The sequence below is a fragment of the Trichoderma breve genome, chromosome 3 (genome assembly GCF_028502605.1).
Source record: "Trichoderma breve strain T069 chromosome 3, whole genome shotgun sequence".
Lineage (NCBI taxonomy): Eukaryota > Fungi > Ascomycota > Sordariomycetes > Hypocreales > Hypocreaceae > Trichoderma > Trichoderma breve.
The window spans coordinates 4,064,773-4,085,887 of NC_079234.1; the positions used below are offsets into that span (position 1 = coordinate 4,064,773).

Consider the following 21,115-nt stretch of genomic DNA (forward strand, 5'->3'; position numbering starts at 1 on the left):
GTCTACCCTCCAAGTCGCTTCCTAGATGAGTATACGTGGCCGAGGAGTATAGTTGTTTTACCAAACAATATCATATTATTATTATTATTCAAGCTTTCAGATACGCTTGATTCCAAATCATCATCTTCCAAGGTTTAGACTCTAGTTAGAACTGCTATTCAATATGTGCAGATAGGTAATTTAGTGGAATATGCATCATGACCTAATATTGCTCTCACTAAATTACAATTACAGTTTTGAAATCTATTTCTATATCAATGTCGTAGGTTAAAGTGCTTAAAGCCATTATTTCTCAGCCGTCCTAATACCATTTCCTATCCAACTAGATTCAGGAGTCTCTCCTATAATACAAGAGACGTAGGGTAGCAAATATCTGTTGAAAATACCGATATGTAAACTTCCAAGATCCTCGGCCGATGAAATGCTTTTCGTGAAATGCTTTTCGTAAGCACTAAAGTATGACTGCTAATGATGTACGTTACAAAATACCGATCCTTGTTGTCAACTCCATCAACCCAATTAGGAAAGCGAGAGCGATTCAAGCCGTCATTCCAGCATTCATACCTTTAGCAATTAGATACTTAAGGCACTGCAGCTCTGGCTTTTCAGCACATCATTTGATCCAGAGCTCATAAGTATTCCTATCAACTATCGCGTCTCAACCGATTCTGCAATTCTATAAAATCTTTGCAACAAATACTGCCCTCTTTCAACCAACAATCTCAATTATCGACTCTATCTTGACTCTAGAGTTATAGGTTGTTAGTGTTCCATCTACCTATACATGTCAGTATACGCTGAAGCCATTGCCTCAACTCATTTCTAATCACCGTCTATGTTAGCATGTCGGCCCTCTCATCCTACACGTCTTTGCCTTTCTCCAGCGTGGCTCCACTCGCCACCAATATTGCCATCGTACCCGAAGTGTCGACGACGATTCACGTTCCGCCGATTATAGATGTAGCACAAAATGGCTGGTATTCTTTACCATTAGACCCAAGTCAATTATGGGGTGGTAAACCGTTCAGAACCATCCCTGGACCCATTCTCGTGGACGATATAAAGTTTCCTGAGGACCCCATTGCTACCGAGGTTCAAAAGTATGCAAAGGAAATGCTGCCTATCCAAACTTTTAATCACTCTATGAGGGTATTCTATTTTGGTAAGTTGAATATTTCATCTGTAGCTTTGACCTCCAATGTTTTGTCGTGTGTGAGGTCTTATATATAACTATAGCTAATGGAGGTGGATTCAGCATCTGCCATTGTCATGCAACAGTTTCCAAAAGAGGCGGAGACTTTCAACTTTTCAACTCTTGCTTTAGCTTCTCTTTTACACGACATTGGAACAACTGATGACAATCTATCCAGCACTCACATGTCGTTTGAGTTTTACGGCGGTTATAAAGCTCTTAGTCTCCTCTTAGCACTCGGCGCATCAAAGGACCAGGCTGAAGCAGTTGCTGAGACAATTATCCGGCACCAGGACCTTGGCACTGCGGGTAACATTACCTTCTTAGGCCAAGTTATACAATTGGCTACAATTTACGACAACGTCAGCGACCACCCATATCTAAAGAATATTACGGAGCTTATCCATGTCAACACGCTTCAAGATGTTATTCGAGCATTCCCTCGACAGCATTGGCTTGGATGCTTTGCGGGAACGATTGAGCGCGAAGAATCGCTTAAGCCATGGTGTCACAGCACTCACATACCCGATTTCGCTCAGGCAGTCCTCAACAACACCTTTATGCAGCCATATGAGTGATAGACGCCTCTTTTCATGATTCTCACTATACAATCCAGTTCATGTACGAGACTAGCTTGATATAGTCCTTTACTTTTAGACTGCTATCAAATATTAAATAGCAATTCATATCAACTTTATATAGAAATACATCACATAGAATTATGTCAATGATGTTACCACAATGAGAGAGTGTTCAACCGATCGTCAGCTACTCTATGCTCATCAGTTTCGCCATGCATCAAGAGACATCTGAATTGTGACTGAGAAGAAATTCCGGTGCATATTAATAGTATTCAAATCATTATGTTTATTAACCCAACTAAAAGAGTTTTAAATAGTGACAATTTTGTTTGAGATGAGTTTGCGATAATATCATAGAGTGGCCCCATCGTCAATGCAAACTTATATCAATTTAAGCAGCTCGCTTGCCATAAGGTTCAAATGGGAACAAGACTGCAAACAAAGCGAGTCCTCCGTAGAGAGCCGCGCATACAAACACTGGACCTGTGGTTGATGGATCGGCGTACCTGAGCATAGTGTTAGCAACTCAAAATTCGTACAGTTAAAGAACAAGTAGAGCCATACGTAGCTACGACAGCCGAAAAAGCCCCAGCTAATCGACAGAAAGCAACGGCAATACCGTTGGCTGTACCACGATGGGCAGAGATCAGAGATTCGGCAGTGTATCCGTAGAGGACGCCGTAGTAGATCTCTAGAGTGAATGAGATGATGCAGCTGTAAGCAAGATTCTCCACTTGCGACTTGACTTGAGAGTATGCAAAAAAGAACGCCTATTGTAATACCAAACTGTTAGTCGAATCCTAAAAAGTCGGCAAAGGTAATCTTCATCAACTCACCATAGTGATCAACGCGCCGATAACCATGGTGTACTTTCTTCCAAGAGGCCTCCAGTTGGACATGACAGCACCCAGAATTGGTCCAAATATTCCACAGATTTGAACCAGGGCATAGTTTCTCCAAGTCACGTTGGTGCTTGTTACTCCAAACTGCACTCCTCGGCTAGCCAGGTAGTACGGTAGGAAGACATTGAATAGAGGGTAAGCAAGACCAATGCTGGACCAAGAGAGCCACAGAAGAATTGTCGTGAAACCCATCTTCTTTGTGAGGAACAAGCTGCGCAGATGGATCAAGAACTCGCCAAAGGAGAAGCGATTCTTCGAGTGTGCCGTTTTAACAGTTCCACAAGCTTCCAGATGCTCGATTGTGAGGTGGCAAGGGCGATTGTACTTCTTGGCAATCGCTTGAAGGTTTTGGACAACTTCCTCATCTCTGCCTTGGCCCAAGAGGAACTTGGGAGTTTCTTGAAGACGGATGACAGTGACTCGAGCCACGGCTAGGACCGCAATAAAGGCTCCCATAGTGTACATGAGATATCTCCAACCGCTGTTGTTTGCTCGGGTACAGTCACTCGCATCGGCACATGAGAAGTTCGCTATTGTGCCATGATTGTCAGCGCTATTGATCCAACGGTATAAAAATAGCATCAAGATGTGAAGTGACTCACGCATAAATCCCCAAGCAACAAGTCCAGCAATGGTGCATCCTACACCAAACCAAGCAGGCAGCAAGCTGAGAAGCCATTGCTTGTTCGAAGGAAGGTATTCAAGAAAGACAGCAGTATCCAAGATAAGATTTCCACCAGCTCCAAAAGCGGCCACGGCAATCAGAACACCGAGTCCAGCCCAGTTGGGAGCTCCGCCTGCTGCGATTGTGAAAACTGAGCAGATAAAGAGCGAGATGTTGAAAGCGATTTTACGGCCGATGATGTCGGCAAAGAAACCCCAGAACAGGGCGCCCACAAGCATTCCCATGTACAGAGCGATGGTCAAGCCCTTGTCATATGACGGCTGGAATTCGAGCACAGCCTGGACAGCAATGATGCCCTGAAGAGATAGTTGGAGGGCATCTACACCGTATCTTTGGGGAGAGGAATGTAAGTAGCTGAAGTATATGAGAGCTGCATATGTTATGTAACTCACCCAAAGCCGTTAAGGAAGAAGAGTTTAAGGTGGTAGTTGGTCCAGCCAATCTGATCAAGTGCCTACTCCAATTAGCCTTCGTAAATGACAAACATCTCTGTGTCACACGACTTACGTTGTTCACCAAATGCATTTTTCGGTCCAAAGCTGGATCAAGCTCTTGCATTCCAACCACCTCCTCAGCCCCGCCTGAGAGATCGGGCTTCTCATCATGCGGATCTTCTCTCTCAACATCTCTTCCTACCTCAATCACGTCCTCATCTTTCGCCATGATTGCAATGTAAAATAAAGGGGCTCAGTTATGCAGAAGCTGGCTCTGTGGTGATGGTTGTCTAGCCGAGCAAAACTGAGAAATCTTTTCTGACAAGGTTGGGGTTGGCGTGATCCATATTAAATATGTCTTCAGACGTGGTGTTGGATGCCCGATTTCCGGAAACTGACCGGTCATCTTCCTTTTACCCTATCAACAGTCTCGTATCTCTGGCGGTATGTAACTAACCAGGATTTAGTGAGATAAGCTATAAAGAAAGGCGTCCGACTTTCGTTCATTCTACCTCATCTTTACTTGTCAATCCCACACATGAATATACTAGGAGACTGGTTCGTGCGGAGGCGATATCCATGGATCCCAAATCTCGGGGCCCCGCATTAGACGGCTTATATGGAGCGAGTATCGGCGAGAGCCTGAGCTTCGGTGAGGTTACGTTACGGGTTGATAGGAGCCTCGGCCGTAATCAGCACTAGCTATAGCCACCAGACAGCCGGTTCCAAAGACTATTGACACTTTAGAAGACCAATTGCTAGCTCATCCAGAGATTCGACACTTGTGGCATTGGCAGCGGCTGAAAGGCAGTTTTCCAAAATGTTCTTTTGCCGTTTAGACGAAGTGTACGAGCGCCACACGACGCTATTAATTTTACATACAAGCCATATATCTATTTAGCCTCATCGTGTGATTTTGCGATAACGCGGTGCTTGACGAATGGTCTTTTGATAGCGTATGACAGTGCCTCTTTTGGGGGACAGACGATACAGGTATCAAGATGGGCTCTATCGTAGATACTGCCACAGCCGGCCCGGCTTTGGACTTGACAGTCCTTGGAATGAACAGCGGAACATCTATGGTATACTGCCTTACACCCCGCATACGCATATATGTCGAGTGAGAAGCTGATGGCATCATCTGTAGGATGGCGTAGACTGTGTTTTATGTCGTTTTAGACAAGAAGACCCAACACAGCCTGTCAGTTTGGAGTTGCTCAAGTATGGAGAGACGCCGCTTGATCCAGCAATTAAGAAGCGGGTGATGAATATGATTCTTCACAACTCTACTTCACCAGAAGAAATTGCAGAGATTAATGTGATTCTGGGAGAGACGTTTGCCAAAGCAGCGTTGGAATTCATCAAGACGAATAACATCGACAAGTCTTCAATAGACATTATTGGATCTCACGGCCAAACAATTTGGCATATTCCTCATCCAAAGGACCAAGTCCGGACAACGCTCAGCATGGGTGAAGGGGCCATCATCGCAGCTCGTACTGGAATTACTACCGTGACCGATTTCCGCGTCAGCGAGGTTGCTGTCGGTCGCCAGGGAGCTCCTCTTGTTGCTTTCTTTGACGCCTTGCTTCTGCACCATCCTACCAAGCTGAGAGCCTGTCAGAACATCGGGGGCATTGCCAACGTATGCTTCATTCCTCCAGATACTAAAGGAGAGCTGAATGACGGATTTTTCGACTTTGATACTGGTCCCGGAAACGTTTACATCGATGCTGCTGTTCGTCATTACACTGGTGGAGCGCGGGAATACGACAAGGATGGCGAAATGGGTAAGCGAGGGAAAGTGGATGAGGGGATTGTGGACGAATTCATCTCCTCTCACCCATACTTCCAGAGATCCATTCCCAAAACAACAGGCCGCGAAGATTTCCGCGATACCTTGGCACTGGAGATAATTTCCAAAGCTGAAGAAAAGGGTCTCTCGCCAGATGACGTGGTTGCAACTATCACGAGAATCACGGCCCAGTCTATAGTGGACCACTACAAGTGCTTCGCGCCGTCACAGGATATCGATGAGATATTCCTCTGTGGCGGCGGCGCATATAATCCCAACATTGTGGACTTTATTCAGAAATGCTATCCCGCGACAAGGATATACATGCTTGATGCGGCTGGTATTCCGGCTGGTGCGAAGGAGGCCATCACCTTTGCTTGGCAGGGCATGGATGCAATCGTCGGTCGACCGGTTCCAGTGCCAGACCGGGTTGAAACAAGAAAAGAACAGATTCTCGGCAAAGTATCCCCTGGTGATAATTATCGGCAGCTTATGTATACGGCAATGCAGTTTGGGGCGGGGGCGAAGCTAGGATCAGTGAGGGATTTGATCAACGTTGTGGATGGTAAGGTGATGGACAACAAGTGGTGATTCACAGCTGATACTTTAAGAGATGTAGCTAGTAGAGATGATTTGTAGATAGAACTTGTAGAAGAAAATGTTTGGATGTTACGGCCATGTTTCTCTCGTTTAAACTTGAAGAAAAAGTCTAATTCTATTCTTGTGAATATCCACGTGCTAGAACTATTGCAGATCATTCGATTCGCTATTGCTAAATGCAGGTACCGTCAGGACCACTGAAACCGGGCGTCTTTGGCTTGTCTGGTGACCAAGAAATGCATTCAGGGTTGCAATCTCCTCGGTATATATTACAGTCGCTCCGAATTGCTACCCGAGGGCTTTAAACACCCTTGGCAATAGTAAAGGTTGTATAGAAGAGGGCTAGCGACTCCTTCCACGCTAATGCCACACGATGCAGATGAATGTCCGTGTAAGTTGCTGGTGCGTAAGCACCCCAGATTCCTGAAATCCCACCATCTTCTTACAGGTATCTATACTATATGCTTATAGTCTCTACTCATCTCACGGTTATTTGTCGAAACCGCAAATGACCATCTTTCGCGCCTTCCTGGCCTATATTGAGAGGAAATGGCATTTACAACCCGTACGACCGGACATGGAGAATATAACATCTCCCCGACTCCGCCGGGAACTAAACGGGCTTTTGCGGCGCAACCTTGCAGGCCGTTCGAGACCTACATCATGAGCCATGCAGTTAAATATCGAAGCCTCGGTTGATGACGGACAACTAACCATTTTGATAATAAAGGATTCAATTAACAACCTCGGATGATATGCGAAATAGGATGAATAGGAATTAACTACGGATACTGTACGGTAATGGGGCGTTTTCCAGCCGCCCGTGTCTAAAAAAGGTAATAGGAATGCGGAGAGCTTTCAGCCCAAACTCATTCAAGATGACTGTGTTTAGCCGTTAGAGTTTACCGACAACTATATAAGGTGTAGGAAAACTCCTCCCGTTAGCAACTATATCTTGTAAACTAGACAACTCAATCCCGTCCTTACCCCACATCATTTCTAGTGAGAAAGACTGTCTTTTGTAACTATTCGTTTGGAAAAATGGCAAATATGGATATGGCAAAGATTATCAAACCTTGGAAGCTGGATGCTCAACCGACCTATATATTTACCAACGCAAAACTGGTCGATCCTGAACAAGCAAAAGTAGTCGAAAATGCTACAATCAAGACAGTCGGTGGCAAAATCGTGTCAGTCGACACAAACAGCAGCACTTCCCCTACTGCCACTGATGGAGAAATTGTCGTTGATCTCAATGGCAAGCATATATGCCCGGGACTCATCGATTGCCACGTTCACATTGCCGTTGTTCCTGGAGAGGCGAATCTTAGCGCATACCAATCCATGACTGAGAGAATCAGTCTTATCCGACAGCCCTGGGTCCTCAAACCGATGATTGAGCGGGGATTCACATCCGTTCGTGATTGTGGTGGTGCGACCTTGGCTATGAAAGAAGCCGTTGAGGAAGGAATCTGCGTTGGGCCTCGACTCTTCATTGCCGGATACGCGCTCTCTCAGACTGGTGGTCATGGCGACATGCGATCTTCGCATGACCAAAGTCCTTGTTCTTGCGGTGCTGTCTCTGGAATCAGCCGTATTGTTGACGGACCGTCGGAGTGCTTTAGAGTTGCGCGCGATGAGCTGCGTCAAGGAGCAGATTTTATAAAGATCATGGGTGGCGGAGGCATTGCCAGTGCTACGGACAAGGTTGAGAACCTTCAATTCTCCGATGAAGAGATAAAGGCGATTGTTACTGCAGCAAAAAACAACGGAACCTATGTCACTAGCCATAGCTATACCCCGCAAGCTATTCAACAAGCTATCCGGCAAGGCGTGAGAGGCATTGAACATGGCAACCTCATTGACGAAGAGACAGCCAAATTGATGGCTGAAGCGGGCACATTCCTCACCCCGACGCTTATTACACACGTCATGTCGAAGCAGCTCAACTTCCTCCCACCCATCTCAGCGGCAAAGAACGACGAAGTCCTTCAGAAAGGTCTCCATGCCATCAAGATCGCAACCGACGCCGGCGTTACGGTATGTTTCGGCACCGATCTCCTAGGACCTCTTCATTTCGCCCAGAGCAAAGAGTTCTCTGTACGAAGCCAGGTGCAGACGCCCGCACAGATTCTTCGCAGCGCAACTGTCAACGCGGCGAAGTTGCTTATGAGAGAGAACGAGCTGGGGCAGATTAAGGAAGGATATGCTGCCGACTTTATCGTGTTGAATGGAAATCCTCTGGAGGACATTACGATTTTGGATCGTGCTGCGGAGAACATTCTAGCTGTTGTCAAAGATGGAAGGGTGTTGACTTCTAAGTTGGATGATGTCAAGGTAGATGTGCATAGTCGGCCATAGATATAGCGGAACTGCAATTCTCAGGCTTTTAGCTACTATTTATTCAGAGAATAGCTACTCAGCACCCTGCCCATTGCGTAGAGTTTGAGTGATGGAACAAGATGAGAAGGATTGAAATCTGAAAACATTTATCTACTACAGGCGCTTACACACATGTAGGTAGCAGATATCTGCGTTTTGTTATTAATGACTAAAAATATGAGGGAGAAGAAACTCTTATCTCTTCGCCAGATGGACGATCTCTGTTACTATATAAAAACACTTCAGAATAGATTGTTTGAATGAAAGTGAAGAAGTAAAATGCCAACTCATCCTCCCTCAGTTACCTAACTCTTGAACAGTCTCCCAGACCTCCTTACTACCATCTTGCGTTGGATCAGACCATTATTTCCGTCTCCCCGTATATCGGGAGTTAGCCTGTTCTCTTCGACCGCGACTGCTTGTGTCCGCGGGTCGTTCTTCGAAATTGTTGTCACTGCCGTCGACATACTCTTGTTCTTCTTCCGACATATCAAAGAAAGAAAGAAAGAAAGAAAGCAAGAAATAATATAGTGGTTTGTCGGAATACAGTTGATAGAGTTCGTGTATCAATGTTAGAGGGTTAAACCCAGTGTTTAGATCATGAAGGGATAGACGAGGTATCCCGTATAAGGCTTATATGTTGCATTTACTGCGTTACTCTTAAGACGCCATATACTTCTAAAAGAGTACAGAAGTCCACTTATAATAAATGGTTGCCACCCATGAGACGCATAGCTCAGCTGCATTTATCACACACAATTATGCGCCTCCAATAAGCAAACGATCAAAGGATACCTATAAGTTGAAGCTGGTGGCGTTTGGTGAACCGCCGTGGGACAGGACATACACCAAATGCACCGCTACAAATAACGGGTAACCGCCTCAATGCTATTAACCAATGAGATACTGGAACTTGCAGAGTCTCATTGTGGAGTACACACCTCAAAGGGGGAAGCATGTAAGCGATACCCCGGGCCGCATCTCTCCAGGCCTCGGGCGAGGCTATAATGCGGTGAAGGTTCAGGGACAGAAGGGACCTTCGATGGCTTGCAGCCTAGCCTGAAAGCCTGATTCACTTTGCGATGTGGCGGTGCGTACCTTTAAGCTTCGGGCGAGGTTACAAATGCTGTGAAGGATGCATTTGGAAAGCCAGAGGTGGATTCTGATGAGCCCTCCACTTTGCGCATCAGCCTCCTGGCTGTTACATGTGCTTGGATGCTGGCTGCAGGTATTTGGTGCTGCTGTGCCTTTAAACCTCGGGTTAAGTTAAAAATGCTGTGAAGGGGAAATATACGCCCTATGTTTAGCTTTAGGCTTGCCACACGCCCAGCAGAAGCTCCCATCTATTTAATTAACGGTCAAGCTTCGGGTGAGGTTAAAAATGCTGTGAAATATTATACACTGGCTCGGTGATTGGCTGGCAGCCTTTAGGTTGCTTGGTGTCACGACCCGACTCTTGTGGTCGCGACAACGAGCCTACAGGGTAGGCACCACCGGATTAACTATGGTCCGATGGACCAATAGTAGCACGCTCGCTTAACTCTTCAGACGAGCCAAACGAGCGACAACTCGTCTAGCTCGTCTAACGAGTCTTACGAGCCCAGGATCAACTGGGTATATAAGTTCACTTCACATCACTCATTAGATTACTTAGATAGCCAGTTGTTATCACAGCGCTTACAATACCATCGGATTAGAACCTAGACATCTACTCTTATTCGTACTACTAGCTGGTGATAAGATTGCCCGTTACCGACCTGATCGTTCCGCCAACATAAACCCTAGAACTATTCGAAGGTTTGTCCCTTGGAAATCACTGTCTATACTAACCTATAGATACCGGTTCGTCACACTTGGGTCAAATTACCAGGAAATGCGCACCGGCAGTGATAATAAATGCCATAAACAACCCATTTCCTTATAAAAGCCAACTTTCATACAGGGTCACGCTTAGCAATTCATCATCTAGGTAACCAGCCGCCATCAGCCGATTTCATTGAAATCGCCTACCAAAATACTTCCAAGCCTTCACTGCTCCCTTTGTTTTATTTGATATGCATTTACAGAAACTTGGTTCTAGACGCTTCGACAATGAACCAAAAATCATTTCACACCAAGGGCTTGAAGCCAACGCGATACAGATCAATGATGATGCGAATCTTCCAGGGATTCTTCTTGCGGGTGATTCTTCTCTTTTGGCTTCTAAATACAGTACAGATACTGGAACCATGGGTTACTGGGACGAAATGTTTCCCGATGTTTTAGAGAGATTTCGAGACACTCCTCCTACGAAGATAAAAAATGACGAGTTTCAGATCAGAAATGACACATGCTGGCATGACATATATCTCAAGCTTGAAAAGGCTCGATCCGAGTACCTGAATCAAAGTGGCCAGCTCGGGCAAGCGTGTCGTTGGGGGGCCGACCACGCAAAGACTGCTAATGCTATTACCAGGATGGCTCAGGACGCTGCGCTAAGCAACCCTTATTCAACGCCAATCCTTGGGGGCATTCGACTCATATTAAGTGTAAGATTTGAATGATTTTGTCTAGTAGCCCCAAATAATGCTAACACGGAATATCTTCAGGCCATGCAGATATCGGCCGACGCTCGCACTCAAGTGCTCGATGCCTTCAAAGATCTTCCAGGGATTTTCTCCGAAATTGAGTCATTGCTATCATCATTCCCAGAGAGCGATACTGTGAGGAATGCCGCTATTGATTTCGCATTGGCTCTTCTTTGTGCTGCTGAAAACACGATTGCGTTTTTTTGTACTTCAAGAGGTAAGACCATGAATATACTGTGAAAGATCTCTTTGTCAGAGCTGAACTTTATTAAATAACTGGCGTCATCAAGTGAGTCATGGCTGACAAATACACAGGAAAGAGAATGGTCAAAAGTGTGTTTGAAGGCCCCAATTACATCAAAGGGTGGAAAGAATCGATCAAGTCTATTGAGGACAAAATTGCCGTTCTTCGAGCACAAAGCAACGCCGCGAACTTTGCGGCCTCTCAGCAACGTGAGTGACGTCATTAACATGGTCATCGATTTTTTTAACTAACATTATCCCACCACGAAAAGATAGACAACATATCGAAAGAAAGACTGACTTGATACATGATGATGTGCGACAGAGTGGAATGACAACCCACATAATACTTAACGATATACTAAGTATAATACATGACTTTCTCAAAAGTCAAAATAGTAAGCCCCTTGAGCCACTTTCTATATCATTGCGTAACTAACTGCTGTTTTTTAGAAGCCAAAGAAAGAGAGACACAGATCATCGGTAGCTCATCCATAGGACAGTCTTCATTCAATGGTTGTTGCTAATAACATCAAAATAGCTGAATTGACACGAGAGAGAGAAAAGAATGTGTACCTTCATGCTGAGATTGCAATACTATGCTCCAGATTGCCAAGATCGAATAGTCTCATTCTGATGCAGCGGAAAGATGAGATACATAGGCCACGCCTCAATAACAAGGAAGTACAAGATCTACTCCAAGCTGAACACAAGGACGCCGATCTGCGGTTCATCACCAAGCGAAAGGCTCATCTTACAACCGAAGAACTATCGCGCGCTGAACAACTCATCAATGATAGGAAGTATCGCGCCTGGTTCATGTCGCTCCAATCAGAAAAACTCCTTATTCTATGGAATCAACGCCAGCCAAGGACCTATGCAGGCATCTCCCCCATATCGGCACTCTGCGCGTCGCTGGACCCTATACTCAATTCTGACAGCCGATTCATCTGTATCACATGGTTCTGTGGCCTCCATTCCAAACATGGAAACGATGAAGCTCGGGCTATGCTTGCTGACTTGATCGTTCAATTATGCCAACGACATCACTTCGACTTCGGGAGAGAGTATGACGACACCGACAAGAGTCTTGTAAGAAGTCGCGATACAGGAGAGCTGTACCACCTTTTTTACCGGCTTATGCGCTCACTGCCCAAGAAAATCACTGTCATAATCCTAGTTGATGAGGCATACGTCTACGAGCGTGATGGATTCCAAGACGGCATTAACATATTCAACGAATTGATCCAACTGGTAACTGATGCGACGATCCAATGTGTCATCAAATTACTCTTTACGAGCACCAAAAGGGTTTCTTCTCTAAACGAGAGGTTTAAACAAAGTGGCCTGACTCTGGGTGTCGAGACAATAAGGCGTCAAAGAGGGGACCCATCTCAAGGACGCATGGAGAGTCAGATGAGACAGTATTTTGATCAAATGGGGGCTCAAGAGACTTCTCGGGAAAGTAAACAAGAATGTTGCGAGAAGGATGACCTTTAAAGTATGTATGTCTATGTCGATTCCGCAAGCTGTATATATTTCTGTCACTGCATTACAATTCTACTGAGCAACTGCATGTCCATCGCCACGTTGATCACTTCCGGCATGGTACACTCTTCGGCCGCTTGGATCCTGCTTTGCTTGAATAGCTTGTCCTCGGCCAAATACTGCGCGATCCCATCCCCTTATGAGCTCTACTTCATGTCCCAGTTTGCGCAGGCCCTCAACGGTCTCTTGAGGAAATCCCTCTTCCAAGCATACGATGGACTTTTGCGTCAACTTGGAGTAATCGCCTGTCGTAGCATACTCTGGCATCGTACGCGAGGGCCGAATGCATATTCTTGGTGAATCCAAAGCGTCTTGCGGATTGAAGCCAAAGACGCAAGAGTTGAGCATCACCTGCAAGTGGCCCTGGGGTTGCATAAACCCGCCCATGACACCCATGGCAAGGTCAAGCCGATCATTCTTTGTCACCATTGCTGGAATAATGGTATGATAAGGTCGCTTGCGAGGTTTGAGTGTGTTGACGTGACCCTCACGGAGCTGGAACTGGGTACCTCGATTCTGTAAAGCGAAGCCACAGCCCTTGGGAACAATTCCGCCACCAAAATTGGAAGCAAGCGAGCAGATGAAGCTGCAAGCGTTGCCTTCAGAGTCAGATGTAGTCAGATAGACTGTGTCAGAGGCTTTGGCAGGGAATCCGTTCTTCAAAGTCGCATCAAATGCATCTAATTTGAAGCTGGATGCTCGCTCAGCCAGGTACTTATCGTCCAGAAGGCTCTTCCAAGCTGACCCAGAGTGCTCTGGGTCTGAAACATAGGCATCTCCATCAGCAAAAGCATATCTCAAGGCCTCTGCCAGTGTGTGGACGTATTCAACCGAATTGTGCCCTAGGCTTTTGAGGGAAGGAATCTTTCCTGCCTTCTCCAGGCTGTCGATGATACCCAATGCTTCTAGTGCGATGATACCTTGGCCATTGGGTGGGCATTCCCAGAGTTTGTACTCTTTATACGACTTCGATATCGGTTCAACAAAGGTCGTTGTGTGATCCTTCAAGTCCTGCGTTGTCATGACTCCCTGAAGCTGCTGGAGAGTTCCCACGATGGCCTCAGCTACCCATCCTTCGTAGAAGCCTGCTCGGCCTTTAGTGGCTATTTCTCGAAGTACCTTGCCAAGGTTTGGGTTTTTGAAGATTTGACCAGCTCTAGGAGCTGTGCCGTCTGCCAAGAGAAGCTCGCCTCCGCTTGGAGACACCTTCTTCAGCATTCCCTCGCACTCTATCCATTGCCTAGCGGTGATCTCAGAAACGGGAAAGCCATCTTCACAGAGTTCAATAGATGGCTTCAACACCTGTTCCATCGTGACCTTTCCGCTTCCGTAAGCATCCATGGCGTCGAACCAAGCGGCGACTTGTCCAGGGACTGTGACTGAGTTTGCGTTTTGCGGCGACAATATGTTGCCGCTCATACCCAACTCTCGGCACTTTTCGATTGTCAACCCAGCTGGCGAACGACCTGAGCCGTTCATTGCAAACGCTTTTTGCTTCTTCTCATCCCAGTAAATCATAAACATATCTCCTCCCACTCCGGTCGAGCATGGCTCAGTCACGCCGAGAGCGGCAGCAGTGGCTATCGCAGCATCGACTGCATTACCACCCGCCTTTAAGATGTCAAGGCCGGCTTGTGCAGCAAGAGGCTGTGAGGCTGCAACGATGCCCTTTGTGCTATAGACAACTGACCTGCGGCTGTTGAAGCGACTGAAGAAGGGAGCTGAGGGGTCGAACAACGCATCTGCGCCATTGCTAGAACCTCCCCCAATGGAACCAACCGCGTCAAAGGGCATTGTAGGTTGAGTCGCTGCTATCTGGCTTGGTTGACTATGGTGGTAGCACCTGATGAAAGATAAGTGTCTGCAAGCTGATCTGCTTGGTAATGCCCAAGCCGGACCAAAACTACCGCGGAGAAGAAGCCTCATCGCCCATTATCTATACCGAGACAATTCCGGAACCATGACAGATACGGGGCGCCAAGACGCATAATTATCTCCTCGATACGCGGTTATAACGGGCTTGTTCCCAGTAGCTCGACTAAAACCCGCCCTATTACCTATAACCTGTCCCCCACTCAGACCATTGTGACCTCAACTATCGTGGTCTTGAGCAGTGAAAGCGGGGTACGATCGACAAGCAGTTACTCGTATAACCGCGGTGAAGTTTTGGAGTTTTCTAGTGTCATGGCTCTCTTCTCAGCCAAGCGCCACTGCGGGGGTTAGACTCATTCATTGTCTACACGAACGCTAGCCGTCCAAAGTTGCTGTCTAGATAGTAGGGCCAATGATCCCGAATAGCAATGATCGCTTGAACAACCGTCGGAACTGACAGCCGATATAACGTTACACGATGTCACTTCCCTTCCTTTCCAAAATCCGGGGTAATCAGAGGTTCGGCTAAAATCACTGGTGTTATCGAGCAGTTTGAAGCTAACGGATGGCATCTCCCAATGATATCTTGGGAGGCGAGGCCATCCGGGGAGATAACGGCAATAGTGCGCTGTCTATTCTTATCATGTCTCATGATTGATTACTTTCCATACGTCCATAGAACCTGATGTTTCAGCCGTATACAAAGTTGATTAGATACATGACCATTGATAGCAGATGCTACAAAAGCCAAAACTAGTAGGCTACCATCCATGTTGTGGCTTGAGAAGCGACCTACATTATCATCTATCTCCCAACCATCAGCCGGGCTTGGGTTACATCCAAGATCGTCTGAAGCTAGAGCAAGGTAGTTGGGGTAAGTTGTGCTGCCGGCATATTGCCATTAAGCATCCCAGGAAGATGTAGCATTGCCAAGCCTAACAGCCAACCTCAAAGAAACAACACTTACCTAGTGAGTGATACGTGACGTATTATTATCATGGGTTAATGCAAGATCTTCAAAAGTATATAATACTGTCCCTTGTCTCATAGATCCGAGACTCGAAGCAGAAGCCATCCAGTCCATCAAGATAATTTCCACCATCCCACCATCATGGCTCTAGCCATTCTTGACAATCTCCGCGGTCGAGATGACAAAGCCGTGGCTCAGACCGTTGAGACTGAAGCTGCTCCTGAAAAGGAATGGGGCGTCATCGTTCAGGGGGCCAAAGAGGCCACCGACCTGGAGCATTCCCAAGGCATCCTCGAGGCTGTTCGTGTTCAATGGAAAGGAGTTGCCTGGGCTTCATTTCTGTCCCTCTCGATAGCAATGTATGGATATGACAATGCTCTCATCAACAACTTCTACGGTTATCCAGCCTTTCAAAAAGCGTACGGCATACCTGTCAAAGATGGTTACCAGGTCCCCGCGAAATGGCAAACAGGCCTGTCGCAAGGGAGCATCTGTGGTATCATCCTCGGTGCTACGTTTAACGGCTTTCTCTCGTCAAGATTCGGTTACAAGAGGGTTATGCTGGCAGGCCTTGTTCTCATGACCGGCTTCGTTGCTATTCCGTTCAGCGCCCAAAACCTGGAAACGCTTCTTGTTGGTGAGATTTTCTGCGGTATGGTCTGGGGCACATTTGCGTCTATCGGACCGGCATATAGCTCAGAATGTCTTCCAATCTCTCTGCGTGGCTTCCTTACCAGCGGTGTCAACATTATGCAAATCATCGGCCAGCTTATAGCAATCGGCGTTCTCGATGGCCTTGTCGGCTTAGACTCACAGTGGTCCTACAGGATCCCATTCGCTATCCAATGGGTTTGGCCCCTTCCGCTCTTCATCGGATGTCTCTTTGCCCCCGAGTCTCCTTGGTATCTCGTTCGCAAAGGTCGCATTCAAGAGGCGGAACACAGCATTCGCCGCCTGAGTTCCAAAAGCGATACAAAGATCAAGGAACATTTGGCCATGATCATCCATACCGTAAACTACGAAGAAGAAATACGAACAGGATCATCCTATATTGACCTATTCCGAGGGAGCAATCTTCGTCGAACTGAAATTTGCTGCATGGCATTCGCCGGTCAGGTCTTCAACGGCATTTTTATGATGAATCCAGGCACATACTTTTGGGAACAAGCTGGTTTGTCCGCCAAAAACAGCTACAAGGTTTCTGTGGCTGCTACCGCTATCGGATTGCTTGCAACTGCTATTGGATGTGTTCTTATTGCCCATCTGGGTCGTCGCAGTCTATACCTTTGGGGCATGGTTTTCATGACCATAGTCAACATTCTCATTGGCATCTTGGCAACGGTTCATGCTAACGAGTCAACAAAATGGGGACAAGTCGCTCTAACTATCCTATGGGTATTCTGCTACGATATTTCAGTTGGTCCAGCAGCTTACGCAACATCGAGTGAGGTTTCTGCCATCAGTTTGCGGGTGCAGAGTGTTGCTGCCGCGAAAATAGCACACCAACTTTTCGACATCATTGCAGCAGTTCTCGAGCCTTATATGATCAATCCCACGGCTTGGGGTTGGGCCGGTAAGACGGCCTACTTCTGGGGCGGAACCTCAGTCCTTGTGACTGTGTGGGCATTCTTTCGCTATCCCGAAACCTTTAAGCGATCGTACGAAGAGTTGGACATTCTGTTTGAGAGAGGAATCTCTGCTCGCAAATTTCGTAAATACGAGGTTGACGCTTATGATATTGAGGGTGAAAAAATTCACGAGAAGACTGGTTGACCATGGCCTTGGCATCATACAGTATTCCCGTTTAGTTGGTCATATTCTAGTTCAGTCTGATGCAGTTTATTTAATACGAATAGTAATGTTTTTATGTCCATCGTTTCTCTTTTTGTATGGCCTGGTCTAGCCTCGTAAGCTACGCAGCACCTTCAAGATCTGTTTCCGCCCGTCATATAATGGATACACGCCAAGTATGAGAAGACTTATCCACAACCATATGAGTGACACTGTAATCCATGATCTGAAAAACTATTGAAAGAGTTAGATAATACTCCAAAGAGATTGAAATGATAAAACTTACAGCTTTACTAAAAATGTACTTTGCACCGTACATAGGCAGAGGCCACAGCACCCAAATGCCAAAGAAGGAGAACAGCGACCAGAATAGTGCGTATCGCTGCCATCTCAAATCTGTTTGATCATATACAACTTCAGAGTCTTCACTAAAGACGCCTCCTTTGTTGCTTTGACGAACTGGCGCCTCCCGTTCCGATTCCTCGGCCGATGTATCGCTGTCAAGTAACAGCTTTTCGTCTGTAAATCGCGCCCAGTCATAGTTATCTGGCCAGATGAGTGACAAGATAACTGTATACAGCAGAGGACTGAGAGCAGAGGCTACAGTTCCATACATGCAAGGCAGCGTTTGTCCAGTAGAGTCGACCGTTACCTCCCCGAATAATGCTTGTGCAGTCCCGAGCCACACGCCCAAGCCGGTTCCTAGGCCGGCTATGGCCGAAATAACAGCTGCTAAAGCGCTTTGTTTATTCCACAAAATCGTGAGGATCAAGGGGAATATTCCAGGGCATGTGACAACTCCTGTAATTAATGTGTCAGTTATCAATCATATATTGGCATGTCTTTTTCCCTTACCAATCATATAGAGAGTCCACCCCATATTAATCCCTCCATAATTAAATGCCGCAGTCAACCCAGCCGATATAGCAGCAAAGAGAATCACTCCCAGATGGCTCCATCGGATAACATCTTTGTTGCCTGCGTTTTTGTTGACGTAAGTTCTGTAAAAGTCGAATGTGAAGATGGAAGACACCGCAATAACTTGAGCTGAGAGTGTGGAAGTGATTGCCATGAACGTCATCAAGAGGACAGCGACAGCACCGCCTTTTCCTGCAACTGCCACAGCTACATATGGGAGCACAAGGCCGTTAGTTACCTCTAAGCTAGTCATGGTCTATTGAATATACAAATCAGTGTCAAAATTCTTCAGGTGGCCATTGAGACTTACACGAGGATATGTTGGGAAGATAGGAGAACTTTCCAGTCCCAAAGCAGCGAGGCCCATGATTGTTCCTAGACTCCATGGGATAGAAAAGTACGCAAAGCCGCCCACCACATAACCTGGTACTACGGCTTTGGGAGACGCGGCAAATGCTTTGATGAAATAACTGGTATCCATCTAGATAAATTAGTAGATGCCTCCTACTCAAGGAACAGTTTCCACTTACAATGACGGCTCCAAAGTTTGAAACGAGCAGAATGATGGCAAAGAATATCCCTTGCTGGGAGTTCATTGTGAGCAGAGATCCTTGATAATTTCCATCAACCTCGTATGAAGGCTGAGCCTTAACCACGAGATCATATAACCCATCGATGGAACCAACGTCGTGATGTGTAAGAGTTTTTGTTGTGAGGTAGCAACACAAGATGGCAATTACAAAGGTATGTATATAATCGGTCAAAAATCTATAGGTAAATCTGTCAGCTGAGCAATCAGACTATGTTAAGGGTGAGGCACAAACGTTGCTTTTATGCCACCAACGAGTGTGTATAATACAACTCCAACCGGCAAGAGGAAGGTTGAAGCCATGATGTGGATACCTGTTCTATAGTATGTTAGAGAGAGTCTTCCCTGTAGTACACTAAACACGTGTATCTTACAGGAATGTGATAACGGCGGCAGCGCCCAAGATCATGTTGATCGTATTAAACAAATTGTTGACAACGGCCAAGAAAGTGAACACAAGATGCGCAACAGTGCCTGGTAATTTGATTAGTCTTAAATCAAGTCGGTTATAGCCACTCATTCTCACCATATCTGATTCGAACTATTTCCAGAACGGTATGTGCCTCTGGGATGCGTTTCTTACAGACCACTCCTAGGTATGCAAAGAAGACAATCATTCTGCGAATTATAAATGGTCAGCCACTATAAAATATCAACAGCAGCATATAATGGTAGATCATACGGTGTACATCCAGCTCCATACCAGAATCCTCCAGAGACTCCATAAAGGTATGTCACCAGGACACAGCTAAGCAAAGCTGTACTCCATAGCCACGACTATATCTCTTGGTCAGTAGCTGTATCTTGGATTGATGTGATGAATACCTACTGATACTACTGCAGAGGCAACGAGACCAGTTCCCACTGATCGATTGGCAACCATAAAACTGGAAATATGTTAATGAAAGTGAAAAAATCAGTTTTGAGAGATCATCGCTCACGTCTCGACATTGGCATTATCTTCATTCAAGGCCTTTTTCAATAATCTTGTTATTCCAATCATTCCTGATGTTGTTAGTACTGATAAATAGGAGATATACTTAGGAGAAACAAACCAAGGGCAAATATGAGCCCAACTGCAACGACTACCGCATAACCAGCACCCTGCGGTAAGGGAGATGGGACAACCGTGTCATCGGACCTCAATAGCAGACTCATTGTGAATTTACTTCATCTGCAATGAATCTTGACCTCTTCAACACTGATATGCACCATTCCATTGATATAAGTAAATGATTAAGAGCTGTGAACAATAGTCATTGAACGAGCGTCATCGTAGAACAGCATGGCGTGATAAGTTGACAGCCAAAGGCGCATTCTCTTTTCACTTATATTTCACTTATATGAGGCCATCAGGGCTAAATATGTCGTCAGTTCATGTACTCCATAGCTCAGCTTATCGACCGGGGTTTTATAGCCTACGACAATTTATACAATTAAAGTTCCGAAAGCTCCCAAGGTCTCGGTAGCTGTACTCCCTAATCGGAGAATGCTCGCTTTTGTATGTAGCTATGGATTACATTTTATAAATGCCATCAATCAAAATCTTGTTATGCCTATAGAAATGTTTTATATTACAAGACTGCCTACTGAAACAAGCAAGCGGCGTGTGGAGGTGTTACAAGTCCTGTCAATAGACCCATAGTTCATTAGGCCCCAATAGCCAATGCTGCAAGAATCGGCGTTTCTATTGCATACACAACTATGTACATCTTATTTCAATTTCTGCATCAATTTACACCGCATTATAAAGATTGTGGTCACCTTCAATTAGATGATTGGCTGTAGTTGCTACCTGGATATCACGACATCTGCAGCCAAATCAAAAGCTCCTAATTAGGAAATTTTTTGTGAAGCTAGGTGAAGACGGTGGATCCATCAAAGCAAGCTAAAGCTCGACAACAACTCATAGCAATTCTTCAAGATCTATACGGATGGCGTCTACTTGATTATTGAATAATTGGATAAAAATTAATGTGCTAATCAAGAATATATAAGGCTGATAATTAAATGGACGGGTGAAGAGGGATGGGTTACAGTATAAAG

The 21,115-nt window shown here is 45.8% G+C and overlaps 8 protein-coding genes across 8 annotated transcripts; 5 read left to right on the top strand and 3 right to left on the bottom strand.

Moving 5' to 3' along the window:
• Positions 1 to 843: 843 nt before the first annotated feature.
• T069G_05644 (uncharacterized protein) lies at positions 844 to 1,770 on the top strand (the record flags this gene model as incomplete). Its single annotated transcript, XM_056172854.1, has 2 exons — positions 844 to 1,162; positions 1,256 to 1,770. 2 exons carry the CDS (start codon positions 844 to 846, stop codon positions 1,768 to 1,770), a joined length of 834 nt encoding a protein of 277 aa, XP_056029712.1.
• Positions 1,771 to 2,164: 394 nt separating this feature from the next.
• T069G_05645 (major facilitator superfamily domain-containing protein) lies at positions 2,165 to 4,023 on the bottom strand (the record flags this gene model as incomplete). Its single annotated transcript, XM_056172855.1, has 6 exons — positions 2,165 to 2,279; positions 2,338 to 2,543; positions 2,610 to 3,205; positions 3,278 to 3,690; positions 3,753 to 3,814; positions 3,868 to 4,023. 6 exons carry the CDS (start codon positions 4,021 to 4,023, stop codon positions 2,165 to 2,167), a joined length of 1,548 nt encoding a protein of 515 aa, XP_056029713.1.
• Positions 4,024 to 4,795: 772 nt separating this feature from the next.
• T069G_05646 (anhydro-N-acetylmuramic acid kinase domain-containing protein) lies at positions 4,796 to 6,180 on the top strand (the record flags this gene model as incomplete). The annotated part of the gene is made up of 2 exons (XM_056172856.1): positions 4,796 to 4,876; positions 4,942 to 6,180. 2 exons carry the CDS (start codon positions 4,796 to 4,798, stop codon positions 6,178 to 6,180), a joined length of 1,320 nt encoding a protein of 439 aa, XP_056029714.1.
• A 1,059-nt stretch (positions 6,181 to 7,239) lies between these two features.
• On the top strand, positions 7,240 to 8,550 carry T069G_05647 (amidohydrolase family domain-containing protein; the record flags this gene model as incomplete). The annotated part of the gene is made up of 1 exon (XM_056172857.1): positions 7,240 to 8,550. The coding sequence occupies one exon, from the start codon at positions 7,240 to 7,242 to the stop codon at positions 8,548 to 8,550; it is 1,311 nt and encodes a 436-aa protein (XP_056029715.1).
• A 2,249-nt stretch (positions 8,551 to 10,799) lies between these two features.
• On the top strand, positions 10,800 to 12,881 carry T069G_05648 (uncharacterized protein; the record flags this gene model as incomplete). The annotated part of the gene is made up of 5 exons (XM_056172858.1): positions 10,800 to 11,099; positions 11,160 to 11,355; positions 11,454 to 11,591; positions 11,835 to 11,864; positions 11,923 to 12,881. The coding sequence occupies 5 exons, from the start codon at positions 10,800 to 10,802 to the stop codon at positions 12,879 to 12,881; spliced, it is 1,623 nt and encodes a 540-aa protein (XP_056029716.1).
• A 60-nt stretch (positions 12,882 to 12,941) lies between these two features.
• On the bottom strand, positions 12,942 to 14,723 carry T069G_05649 (gamma-glutamyltranspeptidase domain-containing protein; the record flags this gene model as incomplete). Its single annotated transcript, XM_056172859.1, has 1 exon — positions 12,942 to 14,723. The coding sequence occupies one exon, from the start codon at positions 14,721 to 14,723 to the stop codon at positions 12,942 to 12,944; it is 1,782 nt and encodes a 593-aa protein (XP_056029717.1).
• A 1,189-nt stretch (positions 14,724 to 15,912) lies between these two features.
• T069G_05650 (sugar transporter domain-containing protein) lies at positions 15,913 to 17,544 on the top strand (the record flags this gene model as incomplete). Its single annotated transcript, XM_056172860.1, has 1 exon — positions 15,913 to 17,544. One exon carries the CDS (start codon positions 15,913 to 15,915, stop codon positions 17,542 to 17,544), a length of 1,632 nt encoding a protein of 543 aa, XP_056029718.1.
• A 126-nt stretch (positions 17,545 to 17,670) lies between these two features.
• Positions 17,671 to 20,227, bottom strand: T069G_05651 (sodium:solute symporter family domain-containing protein; the record flags this gene model as incomplete). Its single annotated transcript, XM_056172861.1, has 12 exons — positions 17,671 to 17,796; positions 17,849 to 18,363; positions 18,418 to 18,736; positions 18,791 to 18,961; positions 19,011 to 19,248; positions 19,305 to 19,388; positions 19,444 to 19,543; positions 19,596 to 19,687; positions 19,752 to 19,846; positions 19,899 to 19,956; positions 20,011 to 20,074; positions 20,125 to 20,227. 12 exons carry the CDS (start codon positions 20,225 to 20,227, stop codon positions 17,671 to 17,673), a joined length of 1,965 nt encoding a protein of 654 aa, XP_056029719.1.
• Positions 20,228 to 21,115: the final 888 nt, after the last annotated feature.